Below are 19,123 nucleotides of genomic sequence, written 5' to 3'. Positions count from 1 at the left end.
AATGTTTGATGGATATCATAGATAGATGACCGTATAAATTTTAGAAATAGATAAGCAGACAGTTTTTTACTGAGGGTGAAAATGCTCACCATCTACTGAAGTAAACGCCCACACCCTTCATGAATAATTACAAGTGATTGTTAACATAAATTTCTACCACAAGGTTCGTCAATTAGTCAGTGGAGGTTAAACTCATAGTTGGCACTATCACTGCTTACAATAGATACTATAAAATGGAGACTAAATTGCACAATTGTCATCTCTGGTACTTGGAAATTGCCAGATGGTATGGAAATGACAAGATTTGAAGTACCCCTTCCAGGCCTCAAAGTAGAAATCTGTGAAGGAAGCCTAATGTTCAGAGGCACTAAATTGGACAGGTCTCTGGAAGAAGCTACACCTCATTGATCTACTCATCATCCCTTTGATGATGGTTATTGTTTGGATAAATATAGTCATGGGGCTATGAAAATGTCATGTGAACAATGCACAACTCTCTTCCTCAGAGTTAACTCCCCAAACAGGATTGATAAATAGAGGCCCTAACAGAAAATAAGGCCTTTTAGTGAATACTGTAATCACTTCTTGTTGTGAACGAACAAGTTAAAGTCTACTATTGAAAAAACATCTAAATTAGATCTTCCAATAGAAATCTAAAGATTCTCTGACAAAGCCATTGCAATATCAAGATGCTATTCCATTTTTACTAAATGTGATTTATTCTGGATACTACTTTTTTCTACTCCTACCTTATTTAATGGATTTTTTTTTCCTGTCTAGCCTACAGACTAGGAGATTATTGTTAGCCAAACTGACATTTCTGCCTCAGAAACTCTAGTTTCCATACATAGAAGTATTCCCTCTGTAGATTCCTCTAACCTGTTTATTAGCTATCTCTTTGGTTACTTATTGTGAGATGGTAGCAGCAAAAATAATTAATCAATAATTAATCAAGCCACATCCAGGCTTCTTGCTGTCTCCTTCTTGCTCAAACAGCGAATACTGTTTCAGTTTCCATGTTTCAGTTTCCAAACAGCCCTCAACTCTCTCACAGGACACTAGCCAGATGAATACTGATGGATACTGGTAGGCAGAGACACAATTCCCCCCCCTCCTTATTTTCCTCCCCCAAAACTAAGCCCAATCACATAGTTTCATAGCGAAGCATGGGTATAGAGCTAGTATGTTATAAAACAAATTCTATGAGCTCTGATGTGGGTCAAGACAAACAAACAATTGAAAGCATTTGTTTAATTTCTTATGTAATTTCATATCAGGGATGCAAAAGTGTGGCTCTGGAACCATACATGTCCAGCTTCCCTTTTGGGACATTTTTGGAGTTTTAAACACATAAAATAAATTAAGCTTGTACATTCTTAAGTGCAAAGTGAGGAGCAGCTCCCAAGCTGACAGAAGTTGTGAGATATATAGATGATAGATGATAGATAGATAGATAGATAGATAGATAGATAGATAGATAGATAGATAGATAGACAGATAGATAACAGACTGTTGGTCTTTAAATATAAATAAGGAAAGGTTTATTTGTCTGAAAGCTACTGCTTTCTGGTTCATGTACTCATACAGTACCAACCACAAGTGATACTAGATAGAGAGATAGAGATAGGTATATAGATATTTTGCTCAAGCTGTGGGAAGCATTTTCCTTTAGTGTTACTCCTGAGAGGTTGCTAAAATGGATACAATACAATAAAAAACAATAACCATTGTTCTGACAATGCAACTTAAGCTGTAATATACTATACCTTAAGATAAAAACATTAAGTGCTAATCTCATAAAAAGATCATGAGAATTCAGGTTTGGGCATAGAGTTTTGAGTTTATTTTGGCTGACAGTAATTGTCCAAATACCCAGCCATAGAAGTTGTTTTTTTTTAGAATGTGCATCTGGTTCTTTGGCACATATACAGTTGGCGTGAATGGAAGTAGGGACATTTAGCAGACCAGCTACCCACTTAGTAACCATTAAAATGAGATGAATACTGCATTGTGTTGGCCTTCTGCCTATTATTGCCTACTACAACTAAAAGAATACAATGTGAGGGAAGGACTGAAATAAAGGAAGGCCATAGAGGGGAGGATCACCCTTTTTTGTGATGGTTTTGTTAATAGGAAATGTACCGATGCATTATTGTCTGATAAGATAGGAAGAATACATGAATTGGGAAACAAATCATAAAAATGCAGTTCCTCCCCTACTTTAACAAAAGTGCATCCAAGGAAAGTAGGTATTAAACAGGACATTTTCAGTGATATATGTACTGTTTCTCCAAGGGCAGATTCAATAAACAAAGCAACTGGCCCTTTTTGGTTTCCAATATTGTTATCCGGGCATGCCAGAATTTCTGATCATGTGATCAGAACATACACAAGGGAATTGTGTCTTTACTATTATTTTCACCTTCCTCAGGAATGTTTATGTTAGTACATGCCCTACTTTTAAGGGGGCACCTTACAACATATTGAAAATTACTGCTGTCAGATGGCAAGCTGCTTCAAGGCAAATAAAATCTCTTCTTGTATATTCCATCGCAGAGTGTTGTGACTTCTGTTTGGTGTGAATGTGTAATAGTAGAGAACATATTTGTTGTTGGAGACCATGTAGTGATACTGAAACCCCCAAGTCAATCTCTGAAACTTCTAAAGAATTCTTTGAAAGCATGAGACACTTGAGAATTGCACCAGGAAATGAAGAGATATTAATTAGGTAGACTTCATTTGAAGTGCTTTTGATCATTGTTTTCTTTTAAAAATGCAAGAATACTGCATTTCCTGATCAGCTCAATCTGTGGACTAGCAAGGGGTTTATTCAAACCAGTTGTGTGCATTTAGGAATCATATATTTAATTTCTCTGCACAGTTTATGTGCAACATGCATTTCTGCTATTATCATTTCTTCCCATTGTTTGTCTGTTGCTATTGCAGTATACCTAGTACATGTTGATGTCATCGGAATCCATGAACTGTCATATATAGTTCTTGCGAATGTCAGACTAATGTCTCACAATTCTTTCTGATACCTAATACTGTTTTACCCTTAACATTACTGTCTTTTGGGTGCAGAGCAGTACTTTCACATCATGTATGTGGCCAATTGTTTTTTTTTAATCAAGACCAGTTTTTCTTCCTAATTGATTTCCTGATTGTTTATGATGCTTTTTCCTTGTTCTTTAGAATAAAACACCAATAATTATTCACAATTACCTATTATGAGCTGGACTCCCTCTGAGGCAAGACTTTCAGAGTCTTGAATAACAGAAGGGCAATGACCAAATGTTCCTCTCCAATTACTGTATATCTCATGCAGCTACTACATACAATGGGGCCACTACAAAGAAGGCTTCTCTTTTGGGTTATACAGTCTTCCTTCTTACCTGGAAGGACCTTTCAGATACTCTCTAAACATCTGGATAGAGTCATTCACTGGATGTTCCCTCCTATATCATGAGGTCTAGAACCAGTGTAGTAGGCTCACGTTGGCTGCAATCCACTATGCAGGTAGTCCTCCCTTAACATTTGTTCAGTGACCATTCAGTTATAATAGCACTGAAAAGGAAGCTTATGACCAAAACACCAAGTTCCAGCCATCACAGCATCCCGGTGTTAATCTGGGTGCTTGGCAACCACCTTCCACTTACAATGGCTACAGCATCCTATATGGTCACCTTATCAGCATTTGTGAATTTGCCTGACAGCTTTCCACGAGCAAAGTCAATGGGGAAGCCAGCAGGAAAGGTTGCTACTTGCTCTAGCAATTCATTCACAGCCCTCTCCACCCAGCAGTAGCCACCACTACCCCCTCCATCCTACTGTGCTTGTGCCACATACTGTGCCTGCCTGCTTGAAAGCCACCTGAAATGTGTGTAACAACCAAAATCTCACTTAACAACAGCGATGGAGATTGCCATAGTTAAGCAATGTGGTCATGTGACATCACATTTTTCAACTGCATCGTGACAGAAATTTCAATCTCTTTATTGTCATTAGCTGAACTAGGGTCCGTGTACCAGGTTTCCGATGCTAGCAGCCTGGATCGTGTATTTTGCATTGATTGCAGTTTCCAAGATGTCTTCAAAGGAAACTTTATAGAGACCAAGTATGTACTATACATGCAGTCTTTGATTTATGACTGCAATTCGGACCAGAAATTGGGTTGTAAGTGATTAGTAGTGATTTTATGTTCATTTTTCTGCTGTCATTAAACAACTGTGATCATTGTATGAGTGAATCCATCCATTCCAATGGGTCACATGACTGCAGAACACCACGGCTGGATGTAAAGATGACTGGTTGCCAAGCGTGCGACATATGTCATATGACTATTTTCAACAGCCAGGCCATAAAGCATTCATTCCATGGTTATTAGAAATGCAAATGGTTAAGCAACTTGTTGTAAGTTGACTACCTGTAGTAATGAGAATGCTAGTTACTCCTACCAACTGCAGCTGTAAATGTATTAGTTATTGGTCAGTTTGGACACACACGCATGTGCACGCACACACAAACACACATTGTTGTCAACTGTAAGTTGTAGTTTCAATTTAAAGAAAAGTGACAACTTCTATTTTGTGTATTTTTGTGTGTGCCTTCAAGTCAGTATTGACTCCTGGCGACTGCTTGGAGAAGTCACTACAGTTTGCTGGTAATAAACAGTCTGAAGATAAGACACAAACAGTCTACTTAACACTGATACTGTTTTCATTTGAGAGAAATGAAACATGTTAATTGGCAGCAACACCCAAGAATCATGAAAAGCGCAACAAAGCCAGGCAGTACCAAGAACAAGCCAAACAAAAATGCCACACCATAGATAGAACGCTTTATGTTACCCGTTTTCAATGCGATGCACTTTGCAGACATGGAAACCAGAGATTGTGTAGTTGCTATGGTCATTGATTCATCCATCTTCTCCTTTAAGGAACAAGGTGACATACATGGTTCATTAGAAAAAGAACTCTCTCCCTCAAAAGGCAAGAGAGAGGCACATTATGCCGTAATTAAGACCAACTGAAACATCATATTGTGAGCGAGCTTATTACACTTACAATTAATTTTTCTTCAAAGTAGAGGTTAAGGAGAAAATGTGGCGGATGAAGGGAGACACTGCAAGGACTAGTTTTCTTGTTAAGAATAGAGGTATATCTGGATGCTATGTTTCCAATGAAATATGGCGTTACACTATCTTGTTTACTGTATAGCAAATATTATTGGGTGTCCAGTCTTGAAAATTAGCTTAAGTGATCATTTCTGCTACTAATCATGGACACTCCATGATTGGAGAACAGGAAAGACAAGATGGAAGATGTTGTGTTTGTCCTCCTAAACTTTCGATATGAAAACAAAGTCTGAAGTGGACTTTTACAAAGCAGTTCCCTCTCAAGTTTTTATGGATACAACTTTTGAAAGAGGAAAGGTTTCTAATGAGTAAATAACTAAGTGTAGGTTTATTTTCTATTCAGGAAAAAGGAGAATTACTACTAGGCAACCTTTCCCCATCCTCCTTTCCTTAGAAGTCCCAAGATTAAAAACAACAACGACAACAACAAATCTCCTGTTTGCAGAACCATCGGCTGCCTGAAGATCTTTTGGCAGGGAAAAGCCCTGTCAGAAAAGCGTTTAAGGTGGATCCTAAACATTTTGCGCAGCCCTGGGAAGAGAGAAAGCTACAGTACTTTCTCGCCAAGTCGCCGCGTCCGTCTCTAAACTAACCTGGCCTGGAGATGCCAGCACTGACCCTACCACCGAGCCACGGCCCCTTTCCCAAGGACCAGCCGAGCCCTCATAACCGAAGTGCGCCCCGTCACCCAGAGCAGGAGATCAAACGACCGGCGGCGGCCCTTCCACGTGACCGTCACTACTGTCCTGACGGGATCGCGCGCGCCTGGGAGCCCCTGAAAGTCGCCGGTGCTGGGGTGGTGGTGGTGGTGGTGGGACGGCGGCCTCGCCTTGCCGCCTCTGCCCGACCTTTTGCTCGGCGCGCTTTCCAGCCGGTCCCTTCAGCCGGTCCTCGGAAGCTCCACTGCAGCAGAAAAAGCTGCTCCCGCGCTTGGGGGAAGCGTCCCCGGGCCGCCGCCGCGGTTGGCCAAAGCCGAACTGTATGGGAGGAGCCTGGGCTTTAATGCACCATAAGGTTCCCTCAAGCCGCCGCCGCCGCCGCCGTTACCGCAGAAGCCCGAGCGGTCTCCTGCAGTAGCAAGCAGCGGTGGCGGCGCGCTCCCTCTCCGCCCGCCCGCCTGTGCCTCGGTCTCAGCGTGCTTTGCAGCAGAGCTTTTGACAGAAGCCGCCTCGCTTGCCGCAGCGGCGCCAGTTCTGCCCCGAGAGAGAGAGAGGGAGATAGACCCCTCCGTTCCCCTTGGCAGCGCGTGGGGCCGGGGATTTGGCGTGGCAAGCCCGTTCCTTCCCCGCCTCCCTCGCTCTCCCCCACCCCCGGCTGAAATTGCGCTAAGAGGGGCGGAAAAAAAAAAAAAACCCGCGCGCGCGAGAAGGAGGATTGGCGCCGGAACGCTGATCTTTGCAGTCCACGGACACCATTTTGTGACCGGCAGCGTTGGTGACTTGGGCATCCCTTGGAATTGCTGCATGCGGAGGAGAGCTCGCCAGCCACAAGGGGAACCTGTTGGGCGTCGCGATCGAGAAGTAGCCCAGTTGCGGCACTTCGCCTTGGAATTGGGGATTGCAGCAGCCTCCCTGGGCATTGGGTCTTGCGCGGCAGCGGCAGTCTTGGGAGGAGGGAACTTGGAGCTTGTGCAGCAGCAGCAGCAACGGCGAAAACCGCAGCCCCAGCAGCAGCAGCAGCAGCAGCAGCAGGCGGCGAAGGGGAATAGGACCTTGCGCATCCCTATTCCTGGGTGGAGGCGAAGGAGGTTTACACCTTTGCGCCAACGGCAGGAAGAGAAAGGGGTTTGGACCTTTGCGACAGCAGCGTCCCTGGCAGGAGGAGGAGGAGGAGGTGAAAAGCTTGCTTGCTTGCGTTTTTTATTTTTTTAGTTTTATTTTTTTTTCCCTTGCAGGGCAGAAAAGCATGTTAGTCTCAATGCAGCTCCCCTTCCCTCCTCGCCGCTAATCTCAGTCGTGGTGGGGCGATGATGGATACTTGCCTGCCTGTTCTCACTTCCCACAAAAGTAAGCCCGCTGTCAATGGAGGAGGACATTGATACCCGCAAGATAAACAACAGTTTCCTGCGCGATCACAGCTATGCAACAGAAGGTAATGTAAGGCCAAGCGGGGTAGTAGGGGAAAAAAAAGAGAGCGAGAGAGCAGCTCCGTTCCGCTGCGGGGAGGCGCCTTGCCAAAGCTCAGCTCAGAGGCACAGATCCGGCAGCAGAATGGCGCGGAACTGAATAACAATCGAGCCTAGGGCGGATTGCGGGGAAGTAGTACAGTGGCGGCGGCGGCGGCGGGTGCCACGGCGTACAGGGGAGCAGCGTGGAGTTATACCGGGAGCATATCGTCAGCGATGCTCGGAAATCTTGGCCGCCCAGCAGCAGGTGGATCAGGAGGGAAGGTCCCTCGGGCAATGTGTGTGAGCCATCTCTAGGTGATGTCAGCTCCAATTCATCAGGGCCCCTTGATCACAACCTCCTCTCTGTGTCAGCAGCCTAGCTTAAGCCTATCCTGGGGGGAGGGCGGTGTCAGGAAGCCTCCCTTGGGACCGAAGCCAAGAACCAGGGTGGCCCTTGGAAACAATGGAGGCCCATAGGGATGAATGGCAGACGAGAAGGGATTGTTGACCCTGTTGGGTACCATTGAAATCAATGTGAATAGCTGATCAAGAAACCAGGGAGTGGATCCTAGAAGGGGGATAGAGTGGGTGGCAAGAAAAGCAATCCTTATATCCCTTAGCCATTCCTTCCTTCCTTGTTATTTAAAAACTTACTTTGGATGTTTCCTTTTATTCTTTTGCATCCTAGTGAAAGCATTTCTTTTAATTAAAACATGCTTTTATTAAACTTGTTCATAGTCCAGAGGTTAGAATGACAGAAGCCTCCCTCCCCCCACCCCACCCCACCCCAGGACAGCAGGCCTGGAAGCCGGTTGACCTCTTTTCCCCAAAAAGGAAAGGCATGGCAATAGGATGGTGCCCTCTGGGGGTTGGAATGAGAGACTTAAAATAACAAAATGCCCTCATCATATCTTGAGCCGGATTGTCTTCTTCCTGACCAGGGAATGACAGAATTGGGGGGGGGGTGGCTTTGGGGAGGTTCTGAAATCAATTGCTCTTTGGAGCACCGAGGCAGATCCAGGACTGGAATGATTGACAGCCATACACAAATCCAGGATACAAGAATAATCTGGGAATTGGGTGGCTCCAGGGATGTAGAGAAAAATGAGCCCTAGCTCATTGTTGTTGGGTTTTTCACTTCAAAGGAGAAGTCATTTTTTCAGCTGATCAAGATTGTACTAGGAAACTATGGAGAGGCTGTAATGCCTTTAGTGCTAGTTTTCCTTAGAGAAATAATTTTAATGTTTATGCTAGAACATACACTGATTTCGAACCCCAATTAATTCTGTCTGGCTCTGGATCAAGAAGTATTTGAATATGCTTCTGTTTTAGTTCATTGACATCACAGCCAAACTGCCTTTCTTTATTTTTTTAGTACTCTGCAGATTTTTGTACTGATAAAGTAGATTGAATATTTAATGATGTTTGATGGCATGTATTTGCTTAATAATGCTTCTCACAGCTGCAGTGGAACAACAGAATTGATTTTGACCAAGAAGTTCTAAAAATATCAGTTCATTGTTATTTTAGTGACAAAGATACAGTGGTTCTGTTTCTTTTTGGTTTCAAAGACGCAAAGCAGTTTTGTGTCTTTCTGTGGGTGTGAAGATGCTAGCATTTTGTATAACCTGTTCCGTTGCAATGACAGTTTCCATGTAACCAAATTTATTCTACCTCCAACCACACATAATAGATAATCAGAATTCTTTTCAGAGGCAGGCATAGGAGTTCATTTGCTGAACAGAGCATGGTGTCCTACAAGTATTTGTTGCTTTGATGACTGGCAATTGTCATGAATGTCACGTGGTATTTCAATGTCTTTGACTGGATGGTCAGTTGTAATTTTTTAAAGACTATATGAAGACTAATTTCAAGCCCCTTAAAGCTATGGAAAAGCCTTACCGCAAGTCATACTCTTCAAAGATATATGTACAAAGTTAGCATTTTCTATTTTTTAAAAAATTTTATACGCTGTATTTATTATCTGTTTACAAAAAGCTAGTTTTATAGACACTTCAGTAATTTGATTCAGGGTAAGATAAACATAACAGATAAGTGCTTCATTTCTGTTCTTTTATTAAGAATCATAGAGATATCTTCTGTCTTTGTTTGACTTTGGGAAGTGCATGGATTAATTTAGGATATCAGTGATTTCCTGGGAATTACAGCCACAGCACTGTCATCCTGAAATGCTCAAAAAATACCATCCATCTATCAGCTTTGTCATCTCTACCAAATCTTGCTATTTTGGCCACATGTCCTTTTGCAATTGATGTATAAAACTTATTGGGAAAGGGTTGGGTAGAAGATTTTTCTTGGAACATTTATATTTTCTAATCATAAGTATCTCTCATAAAGAAGGTACTAGATTGGGAAAAGGGCAACATTCTTAGGAAAATTCAGGTAATAATTTGGATAGAGACTCATCTATCTGCTTTCCTACAACTTTTATACAGTATCCACATAAAAAATTCACTTGATGCTTTCATTTCATGAATCCCTTTAAGGTAATATAAAATGTAAAGTGTAACTCTGATTTTTGGAGACATTAGAATTCATTATACATAGTTTCCAACAGAAAATGCAGATTTTAATTCATAAATATAATAATGCTATGTACAGTTACATTGCTGTCAAACTATTCTCAATAACATAATTTATACGTTCACTGACTTAAGTTCCTATAACTTTGATTTAGAACGTTGTAAGACACTGTCTTAATCTAAGATTGTAACATTGTAACACTGTCTTAATCTAAGATATGGATTAACATCTCCATCATAGGCCTTTCGGAAGGGATGGTCCACTCCTGTATTCTACTCTTAGACACTGCCCATTAAAATGATGTTTTATTACTCTTGTTTGATTCTTTAGTCATTGCTTTGTCTGCTTGCTTTGTTGTATGCCAGTATATTATCACTGGCACAGTCTACAAAGATTATAAATAAATAGAACAGTCTTCTAAAAATAAAATGGAGGAATAAAATCTTAATGCCTAAGAAATGCATATCATTACATTGTAATTAGGCAAAGGCAAAATGCATTTTTAAATCATGTAAAAGAAGTAAAATAGTATGAGAAATATTACCAAAGTGCCTGCTTTGGCTATTGTCTATTTGTAGACTTTGTCATTTACCATTCTTTTCTATGGAACTTTCAAAAGTTCCAAAGGCTATATTGTTCATCATTTACTATATCTTGTTTTTTTTTGAAATTACATTTTACTCTCTTGTTCACATTTAACTACTCTGGGATTGCATGTGATTTAATGATTGCTTACATCACAAGGTTTATGTTAATTCTGTGGAGTACTGAGTTGCTGAATTACTGAGTCTCTATTTTTCCTCTCCCCAAAAGGACTTATGATGGGGGCAATGATAAAAATGATACTAATGACAGAACAATTTTTCCAATGAAATGGCAAGAAATGTTTTAATGTGTGTGGCAACATGGCTGTGGAACACGTTTATAAAAAGTAATGCAATTGTAGTTTTGCAGCGTTAGACTCTGTTAAATCAAATAGGACTGGAAATGAAAAAAAGGCTGTTGAGGGAATACGCTGCTTGAGAGGCGTTAGGAAAGGGGAGTTAATTACTTAGTTATTATTAGATTGATATCCCACCTTTACTGTACAACTCAAGGCAGCATATATAATGCCTGTATAATAAAAGGAAGCTCAAGTAAGTGCAGAAAGAGGTGTTCAGTGAAGAAATAGTGTCCATGTAATTTTGAATGAATGAAGAATGGCTTTGAAGATAAAGTAGAATGAGATATATGTATATTTTCCCCACAAGAACTATGTGAGATGAATTGGACCGAGAAAGAGTAACTGGACCAAAGTCATTCAGCTGGCTTTCAGAATACAGAATAACAGAGTTGGAAGTGCCCTTGTAGGTCATCTAATCCAACCTCTGAAGCAGGAGACCCTATACAACTTCTGACAAGGCGCTGTCCAATCTCTTCTTGAAAGTCTCCAGTGGTGAAGTACCCACACCTCCTGAAGTTCTTTCATGACTAAGACAGAACTAGACCGTAGTCTCCTGGTTTCTAACCTGGTACTTAGCCACTAAACCAAACTGGCCCCCTTGACCAAACTGGTTCTCTGTTATTGTCATTTTTTAAAAAAAGTATCATGGTATAAAAATATACCAAACCAATAAACAAGGACAAGAAAACACAAAGCATGTAAAAAAAATTAAACTGAAGTCATATGTAAACCATGAAGCTGGTTTGTTTCAACCAATTATTATTTTATTTAGTTTAGATGTAGCACCAAATTATGCATGGCTGAAAACACAGAAATTAAAGCATTCAGTTTTTCTCCTATGGTAATGGAGGGAAGAGGAATAAAAGAACTAGAAACTCTTGATTGCCCTGACCATGTTTAACCATGGTGTGCTGTGACAGCTGTATTATAAATACTGTACCTGGTTGATTTCAGATACAATGGACCCATTTTTTGTTTAGACTTCCCTACATTTAATGGACTTGCCAATGAAATCAAAGATTTTGTCTATTAAATCAAGGCTTTATTAGAACTCATGCCATTGTGTCAGTTGCATAATAACATAAACAATATAAATAAAGTTTTAACAGGCATTTGGATTTAACAAACATTCCCTACCCCCATTGTTCAATAAATCAAGGGTTATTGTATCTGCTTCTTATGAATCGTTTAGTGGCTGAATATTATCACAGAAAATCAAGTCACAGCTAAAGCTTCAATAGGAATAAATGATGTGAGCGTTGAGCCCTTAAGGCATTGTTATAGATCACTGAAAAGTTCCTCGCTGTTTCTGATTCAGTGTGGAAATAACTTAATAATTCAGCCTTAGACACCAAGAATGACACAATCTGTGTAGTAATGTAGTAATCTTAATATCACTTATATTAGTTGCTAATTTATCATTTTATATAAATAAACATGTTAAATCGCCTAAGGAACTGTTAAATATTTGTACACTGACTGATGATCGTTACAGAAATGTTCAGTATGTTAATATTTTACCAGTTTCTTGGCCTTGATCAGAAAGGGTTTTTCTTCTTTTTATTATTACCAAGTGTAATCTTGTATTTTTGTAGTGCGAGTGTTAGGCTGGTTCTTCTTTAAAAGTTAAATTGATTCCATTGGAAGGATTCCCATGCTGTAGAAATGAAGCAAGTGGATGTGAATCTGGAGATTACTTGTTTTTATTGTATTTTGTTGACATACTTTCACATATTTCCAAAATTAGACAATAAGTATAATTTCAATATTTGGTCGATTGGCAACTGGAAAAATTGGAACACTTTCAGAAGGTTCCATGACAGTGATAGATATTTAAGAAAATTCATTGTCTGTTTCAGTAGGATTTTTATAAGAAAGTTTTAATTATTTTTCATCTTAGACAAAATGGAATTCTTCAGCTAAAGTACTCAAAGGGTTCATAAGAAAGAGACATCTAATATTGTCTGGCTCCATCCTGTATTCCTAGTAATATCCTGGCTAGTATGGTGAGCCAAGCTCATGGAATACATATTAACCTCACTTTCATCTAGAATTTCATTTTGCTTTAGCCTAGATAAACATATTTCTTCTACCATTTCTTTGAACTTTACTATCCTATCACTATTGCTTTATGGAAAAGTTCTGATAGCTCAAAATCTAAATAAACTTATTGCAATATAGCTCCTCACTTCTCATTGTTGGTTTGCTGTTTGTTCCTAATGTCTGTGGATTTCTTTTTATTTAATTTCAATTTGAGTTCAGTTGTTGAATTAATATTGTATGTGAATTCATCAATTGGGTTTGTAACTTATCCTTTTATATATTATATGTAAGCCAAACTATTGGTTTATTAATTTAATTATATTTAAAATAAATAATTGTTAGTACAAGTACCATTCCATCAATGATAAAACTCTTCTAGTAATTCAGTGGGAATCTTGAATGAATTAGTATGCTTCAGATGAGGTTATTTTTTAAAAAAAATCTAATCTAGCTTCCCTATCTAAACTAAATTGATATGTATGACCCCAAATTTGGATAAAGGTAGTTTAGCTTAATAGCTATCAGGACTCAGTATAATGTATCAGCAAATATTCCTAATTTTCTTGATTTTATGAATAGATGCCAACATTAAAACAGCTTTTTCCCCAAAAAGTTCAATCATGAGAGATATCTGGACAGTTGTTTATTTACTTACTCAATTTCTATTGCTGCTTAACTCAACCAAATGTAGTTATAGAATCAATAAAGCATCAGTTTTATTTAGTGCATCAAGAAAGCTGGAGAATTCAAAGAAAATACTAGGAAAGTATATAGAGGAGAATTATTGTATAATTTTCTTTTCTGGCAAAGCGAATTAGATAAAATAACAAAACTTAACAGCTAATGATCACAAGGGTAAAAAAGCTGTATTAACAGAAAGTTCTGAATGAGAAATGGAGGAAGGGACTCTAATTCATGCTAAAATAATACATCAGAAATAAAATGTGAAGATATTAACAGATAACAGATAATCAGAGTTGTAAGGGACCTTGTAGGTCATCTAGTCCAACCCCCCACCCAAGCGTTAGACCCTACACCATTTCTGACAAATGGGAGTCCAATCTCTTCTTGAAAGTCTCAAGTGACTGTGCTCCCACAACTTCCGAGGGCAAGCTGTTCCATTGGTTGATTGTTCTCACTGTCAGAAAGTTTCTCCTTATTTCCAGGTTAAATCACTCCTTGTTCAGTTTTCATCCATTATTCCTTGGGTGGATTATTATTATTATTATTATTATTATTATTATTATTATTATTATATTTGAATAATATATGATAATTTTTCCAAAGCAGCTAGTGAGAGTCAAACAATTAAGCACTGGAAACAACTTTTTTTTTAAAAAAAATAGAACGTTAGTCATTAACAAAGACATTGAATGCATTTGCTGGAGCAGGGGTGTTAAACTGGTAGCCTCCGGGCTGGATGCATCATGTGCAGGCCACACCCACCCTGCCCCGAAAGGGGAAAAAGGTAATAAAACATCATGTGACAGCAATGTGATGGGATGAGTTTGGCACCCATGTCCTAGAGGAGGGTGTTCTAAAGATGTGAGTCCACCAGTTTCTAAAATATTGGAAATTTCATTCTTCATTCCAGCAGTTGGCTCCAAATCCAAATTTCTCCACTTTTACTAGTCTGGTGGTTTGATTTATGTTGATTTATGACTGTAGGAAGGTAGCACAATTTGTTCCACAACAGACTGGATTTAATTGACAGTCAATAGATTTCCCCTGTCGGCTAGATAACTCTAGTATTAATGAGAAACTTAAAACAAAATAAAACACTTGTTTGGAAATTAATTTCAATAAAATGAGTATAGCCCTGGAATATTTTGCAAGTGTATGTGTGTTTTGTGGCCTCTCAGAAGATGTTTCTAATCTGCAATTGAATGCCAGGAAATCATACCTGAAACAAACCTTTTGTCTTCTATTCTAACTCCCAAGCAGCTGCCCAGGATAATCATTTTGGCAAGGATCTACAGAATAAGTAACATGCTGAGTCCCTTAAATTAATACAGGTAGTCCTCAACTTACAACCACCACTGAGCCCAACATTTCTGTTGCTAATTGAAACATTTGATAGTGAGTTTTGTCCCATTTTACAACCTTTCTTGCCACAGTTGTTAAGTGAATCACTGCAGTTGTGAAATTAGTAACCTGGTTGTTAAGTGAATCTGGCTTTCCCATTGACTTTGCTTGTCAGAAGGTCGCAAAAGGGGATCAAGTGACCCTAGGACACTATATTTATGCATTGTCATAAATATAAGTCAGCTGTTCAGCGTCTGGATTTTGATCACTTGTCTGTAGGGATGCTTTAACGATTGTAAGTGAAAAACAGTCATAAGTCACCTTTTTCAGTGACTTTGACCAGTCACTAAGTGAACTGTTGTAAGTCGAGGACTTCCTGTAGTCAATAGAGGAGAGAACATACCATAGAAACAGTCCTGTGTGTAAAACTGAGTTTTTTTGAGTCCTGTAAAAAGTAGGACAAAAGTTCTTGGGGATTCGGACTTGATAATTTAAATATAAAACCACATTTATTGTGGATATTCTGTTCATTGTTTTAAAAAACAAAATCCCAAACCACTCCATAATTTGCTTCTTAAGGTAAGGTGGAATATATTGTATACACATAATCCACAATTACAACCACAATGGAGTCCAAAATTTCTGTTGCTAAGAGAGACATTCGTTTAGTAAATTTTGCCCCATTTTAAGACTTTTCTTGACATAGTTAAGTGAATCACCGCAGGCGTTAAGTTAGTATATCATAGTTGTTAAGTGAATGTGGCTTCCCCATTGGCTTTGCTCATCAGAAGTTCACAAAAGGTGATTGATTACATGACCTCGGGACACCGCAACTGTCATAAATATGAGTCACTTGCCAAGCACCTGCATATTAATCATGTGACCATGGGGATGCTGCAACAGTTTAAGTTTGAAAAAAGGGTTACAATCGGGTGGGCTACTGGGGTTCACAGGAATTCAGGAGAACCCCTACCTAAGTTTCTGTGCATTCCTGGCTGGCCTCGCCCACCCTGCTCCTCCCCTCCCAAGAGTCCCCATGCAGCCCATTTTGGATGCAGGTAAGTGCAGGGCACACACTGAGGCTCTGGGAGGATGAAAAACGGGCCTCCCATAAGTTTGGGAAGGCCATAAATGGGCCTGTTTCCAACTTCCAGAAAGCTTCTGGAGCTGGAGAGGCCATTTTTGCCCTCCCAGAGGCTCAAGGAAAGCCTCTGGAGCCCGGGGAGGGCAAAAATGCCCCCCGCCATGGTGCAGGAGGCCAACTAGGCCAAGTCGACCATGGCCACGCCTACCCAGCAACGAAGCCCACCCCTGGTTATAATCCACTTTTTTTAGTGCTGTGGTAACTGTGAATGGTCACTATATGAACTGTTGTAAGTCAAGGACTATTTGTAATTGCATCTGACATCAAAATAATATTGGGAAATGAGTTAGGTAAAAATATCAGCATATAGTGTTACATTGCATGGCACAAGCCATGTGGAATTTTGGGGACCCATCTGTGAACAGTAGTGTTTTCAAAGCATTTTCATAACAGAAAAATGGATAGTGAAAGCAGCTTATGGAGATAATTGTTCAGTGAAATTTGCCCTTTCTTCCTTGTGGGATTGAGTTCCATGATTTCACTTCATATATGTGCACTTACAATGATACAATTATTTGGTTTAATATTTGCATTGTTGCTGATCAGAGGAATTTTGGGTCTGTGGTATCTTATTAACAATGCAGTATCTGCGCAGCAAGGAAATCCAGAAAAATAAACTACGTTGCTACCATCTAGCAATTAATCTAGATTTTTGGCAAACCATATATGGTATGCCAACTTTTAAGTTAGTTTGGTGAGCCAATACAAAGTCAGGTATGTTTATGTGGCTTCATAAAATAACTTAATATGTCTAGATGAATGTATGTATTTAATTCATTCGGTCATTAATTTCTAGCCTGCCTCAATCCCCCAAGGAATAATGGTAGTAAATACCAGAACAAAGACTGGAAGTTAAAAAAAGCTCCAACATGGACAGTAAATTGATATAGAAAATGTGTACTTTGGGCAAAGTGTGAGACAATTGATGTTGAAATTGATAATAATTGATAAAGGAGCAACAGGTGTTGGCCATATCAAATAAAAGATAGTGGCTACATTTGACTTTGGCTTGTATGAACTCACTGACTATCTAAAGCAAACTGTTGAAACATCTTGATGATAGCTCATGAAAATAACATATACCCATATTACATATTATCATGCATGGTAGTCTTGTAAGAAAACCCAGGTGTTTGGCATAAGATCCAGATGTGATTAGAGGAGATAACTGGACAGAAAATATATTATAAACTGGAATTATTTTTACTTGGAATTATGACAGAAAGATCACGGCAGCAAGAATGACTTGTCCAAAAATGGAAAGATAGAGACATTCCTGAGGAAGGTGAGGTGATAAAGAAGATATTGATATGTGCTGGAATGAATAGATTGACTCTGGAATTAAAAAATAAGGATGAGACAGAATGCTACAAGATATGAGATAAATTTTAGCAATGGTGGGAAAAGAAAGGAAGGACCCAGGAAAAACAAACCAACAGGATTTGTAGAAGGGGTAGCTACAGATAAAAACTAACTGTACAAAGGTATAAATGTATATAAAATATATATTATATATTATAACACGTATGACAAAAAGGAATGTCAGGATGATCACACCGTGTCCAATGTTTTAATAATTTAATAAAATATGTTTTAAAAAAATAACCAAGGTGACCAAAACAAGTATTAAAAAAGAAAGAACCAAAAATAACCAGGTGACCAAAACAAGTATTAAAAAAGAAAGAAAGAAAATAACATATGCCCAAGGTTTGTTAATGACATTCCTTTGAATTTTTAAAGAAAATCATGACATATATTGCTAAGGAATTCTTCAGATATGTCATAGCTAGCTTTAGTGAAGGAATGGTTTTGTTTTGAGCTTATTCCTTAATCATACTTTTATTTAAAGCTGAAGAACCGTTTGGATGCATTTTAAAATGTTGCTACAAAGCTTTTGTTTGTTTACATTTAATCCTACCATTTTCTTCTTAAACTCTTATTTTCTCATCAGTGTCTGCACTGTTCCAAGACTTGTAATTTTACAACATCTCATTTTCTAAACCGCCCTCTACCATTATTTCTACTAGTTGGAAACTTTAAAACACAGACTTGGAACTTGGTGTACACTGATAATGACTCCAAGTATTCTTGTTGTGTCAGAATCACAGCTTTTTTTTTGGTCAAATTATCAGTTTGAAATATTTGATTCTGGCAAGAAAATAATTATTGCCAATAAAGAGCCAATATTAGTTGGCTAACCGATGAAGAACCAGATAAGATAGGCATAGCTGAGATCGTTCCCAGTGTCACCTAGTGTGAGTTTTCTGATCAAATCCCCAAACGCTTTTTCCCAGTCTCCTTGTTTTATATCTTTTACTATTCAAGGTTGCTGTGCCAAGAGTAAATTATGCTTTTTTGATACAAATGGCAAGATTTTTTTAAAAGACGAGCCTGCTCATGGGGATTTATATTTTGCTGTGTTGCAGATTGCATGTATTTATTTATGTTGGTTTTGTACCACTAAGTTAAATTGTTTACAAACTCAATATGTAAACATGAGTTCTTCATTCCTCAACAATTACCTGTTTGAAAGAACTCACTCTTGATTCCCCTCTGGAAAACTGCAAGAAAAGGAACCATTGGATCTCCAAGGTTCTAAAAAGTAGGTGCACATTCAGAGAAAGATTTACTCTTGACCATTAGTTGGGATAGCAGTCTCAATAGCATCCGTCGGGCCTGAGCAATTGCTGGGGTCAGTTCTGCTTGGAACAGGTAATCCTACAGAGACCTAGGCACCAAACAGAGGTGGTCTTCAGCAGGTTCTGACCAGTTCTGGAGAACTGGTAGTGGAAATTTTGCGTAGTTCGGAGAACTGGCAAATATCACATCTGACTGGCCTCGCCCCCATCTATTCTCTGCCTCTTGAGACCCAGCTGATTGGCTGGGTCTTCCTTTGTTGCCCTGCACAGGAGAACGGGTGGGGAGGGAATGAGATTTTGCACGCCCACCAAACCACGCCTTGCCCACCAAGCCACGCCCACAGAACTGGTAGTAAAAAAGTTTGAATCCCACCACTGGCGCCAAGGCTAAAAGAATTTTAAAATCAGCAACTTTTACTGAGAAACCTATTAGTGCCTTCAAAACTAGTATTACAGGTAGTTCATTTAGTGACTATTTAAAGTTACAACATCACTGGAAAAAGTTACTTATGACCATTGTTCACACTTATGACCATCGCAG

General features: G+C 39.2%; 1 protein-coding gene across 3 annotated transcripts in view; it reads left to right on the top strand.

The window, feature by feature from the left end:
• Positions 1-19,123, top strand: part of PPP2R2B (protein phosphatase 2 regulatory subunit Bbeta) — a 242,200-nt gene that overhangs the window by 64,301 nt on the left and 158,776 nt on the right. Inside the window, exon 1 of one of the 3 annotated variants that reach the window (XM_026696397.2) lies at positions 6,183-7,228. The exons of 1 other annotated variant lie outside the window; for it this stretch is intronic. In XM_026696397.2, the coding sequence (XP_026552182.1) occupies positions 7,159-7,228 (70 nt within the window). In that variant the 5' untranslated portion in view covers positions 6,183-7,158. Of the gene's footprint in view, positions 1-6,182; positions 7,229-7,300; positions 7,510-19,123 lie in introns of those variants that run through there. One more of the 3 variants, XM_087924497.1, reaches the window with a different exon arrangement.

Source organism: Pseudonaja textilis, chromosome 2 (genome assembly GCF_049901715.1).
Source record: "Pseudonaja textilis isolate UNSWEBS1 chromosome 2, rPseTex1.2, whole genome shotgun sequence".
Lineage (NCBI taxonomy): Eukaryota > Metazoa > Chordata > Lepidosauria > Squamata > Elapidae > Pseudonaja > Pseudonaja textilis.
The sequence above is the reverse complement of the archived record's forward strand: the minus strand, read 5'-3'. Positions and strand labels throughout refer to the sequence as shown.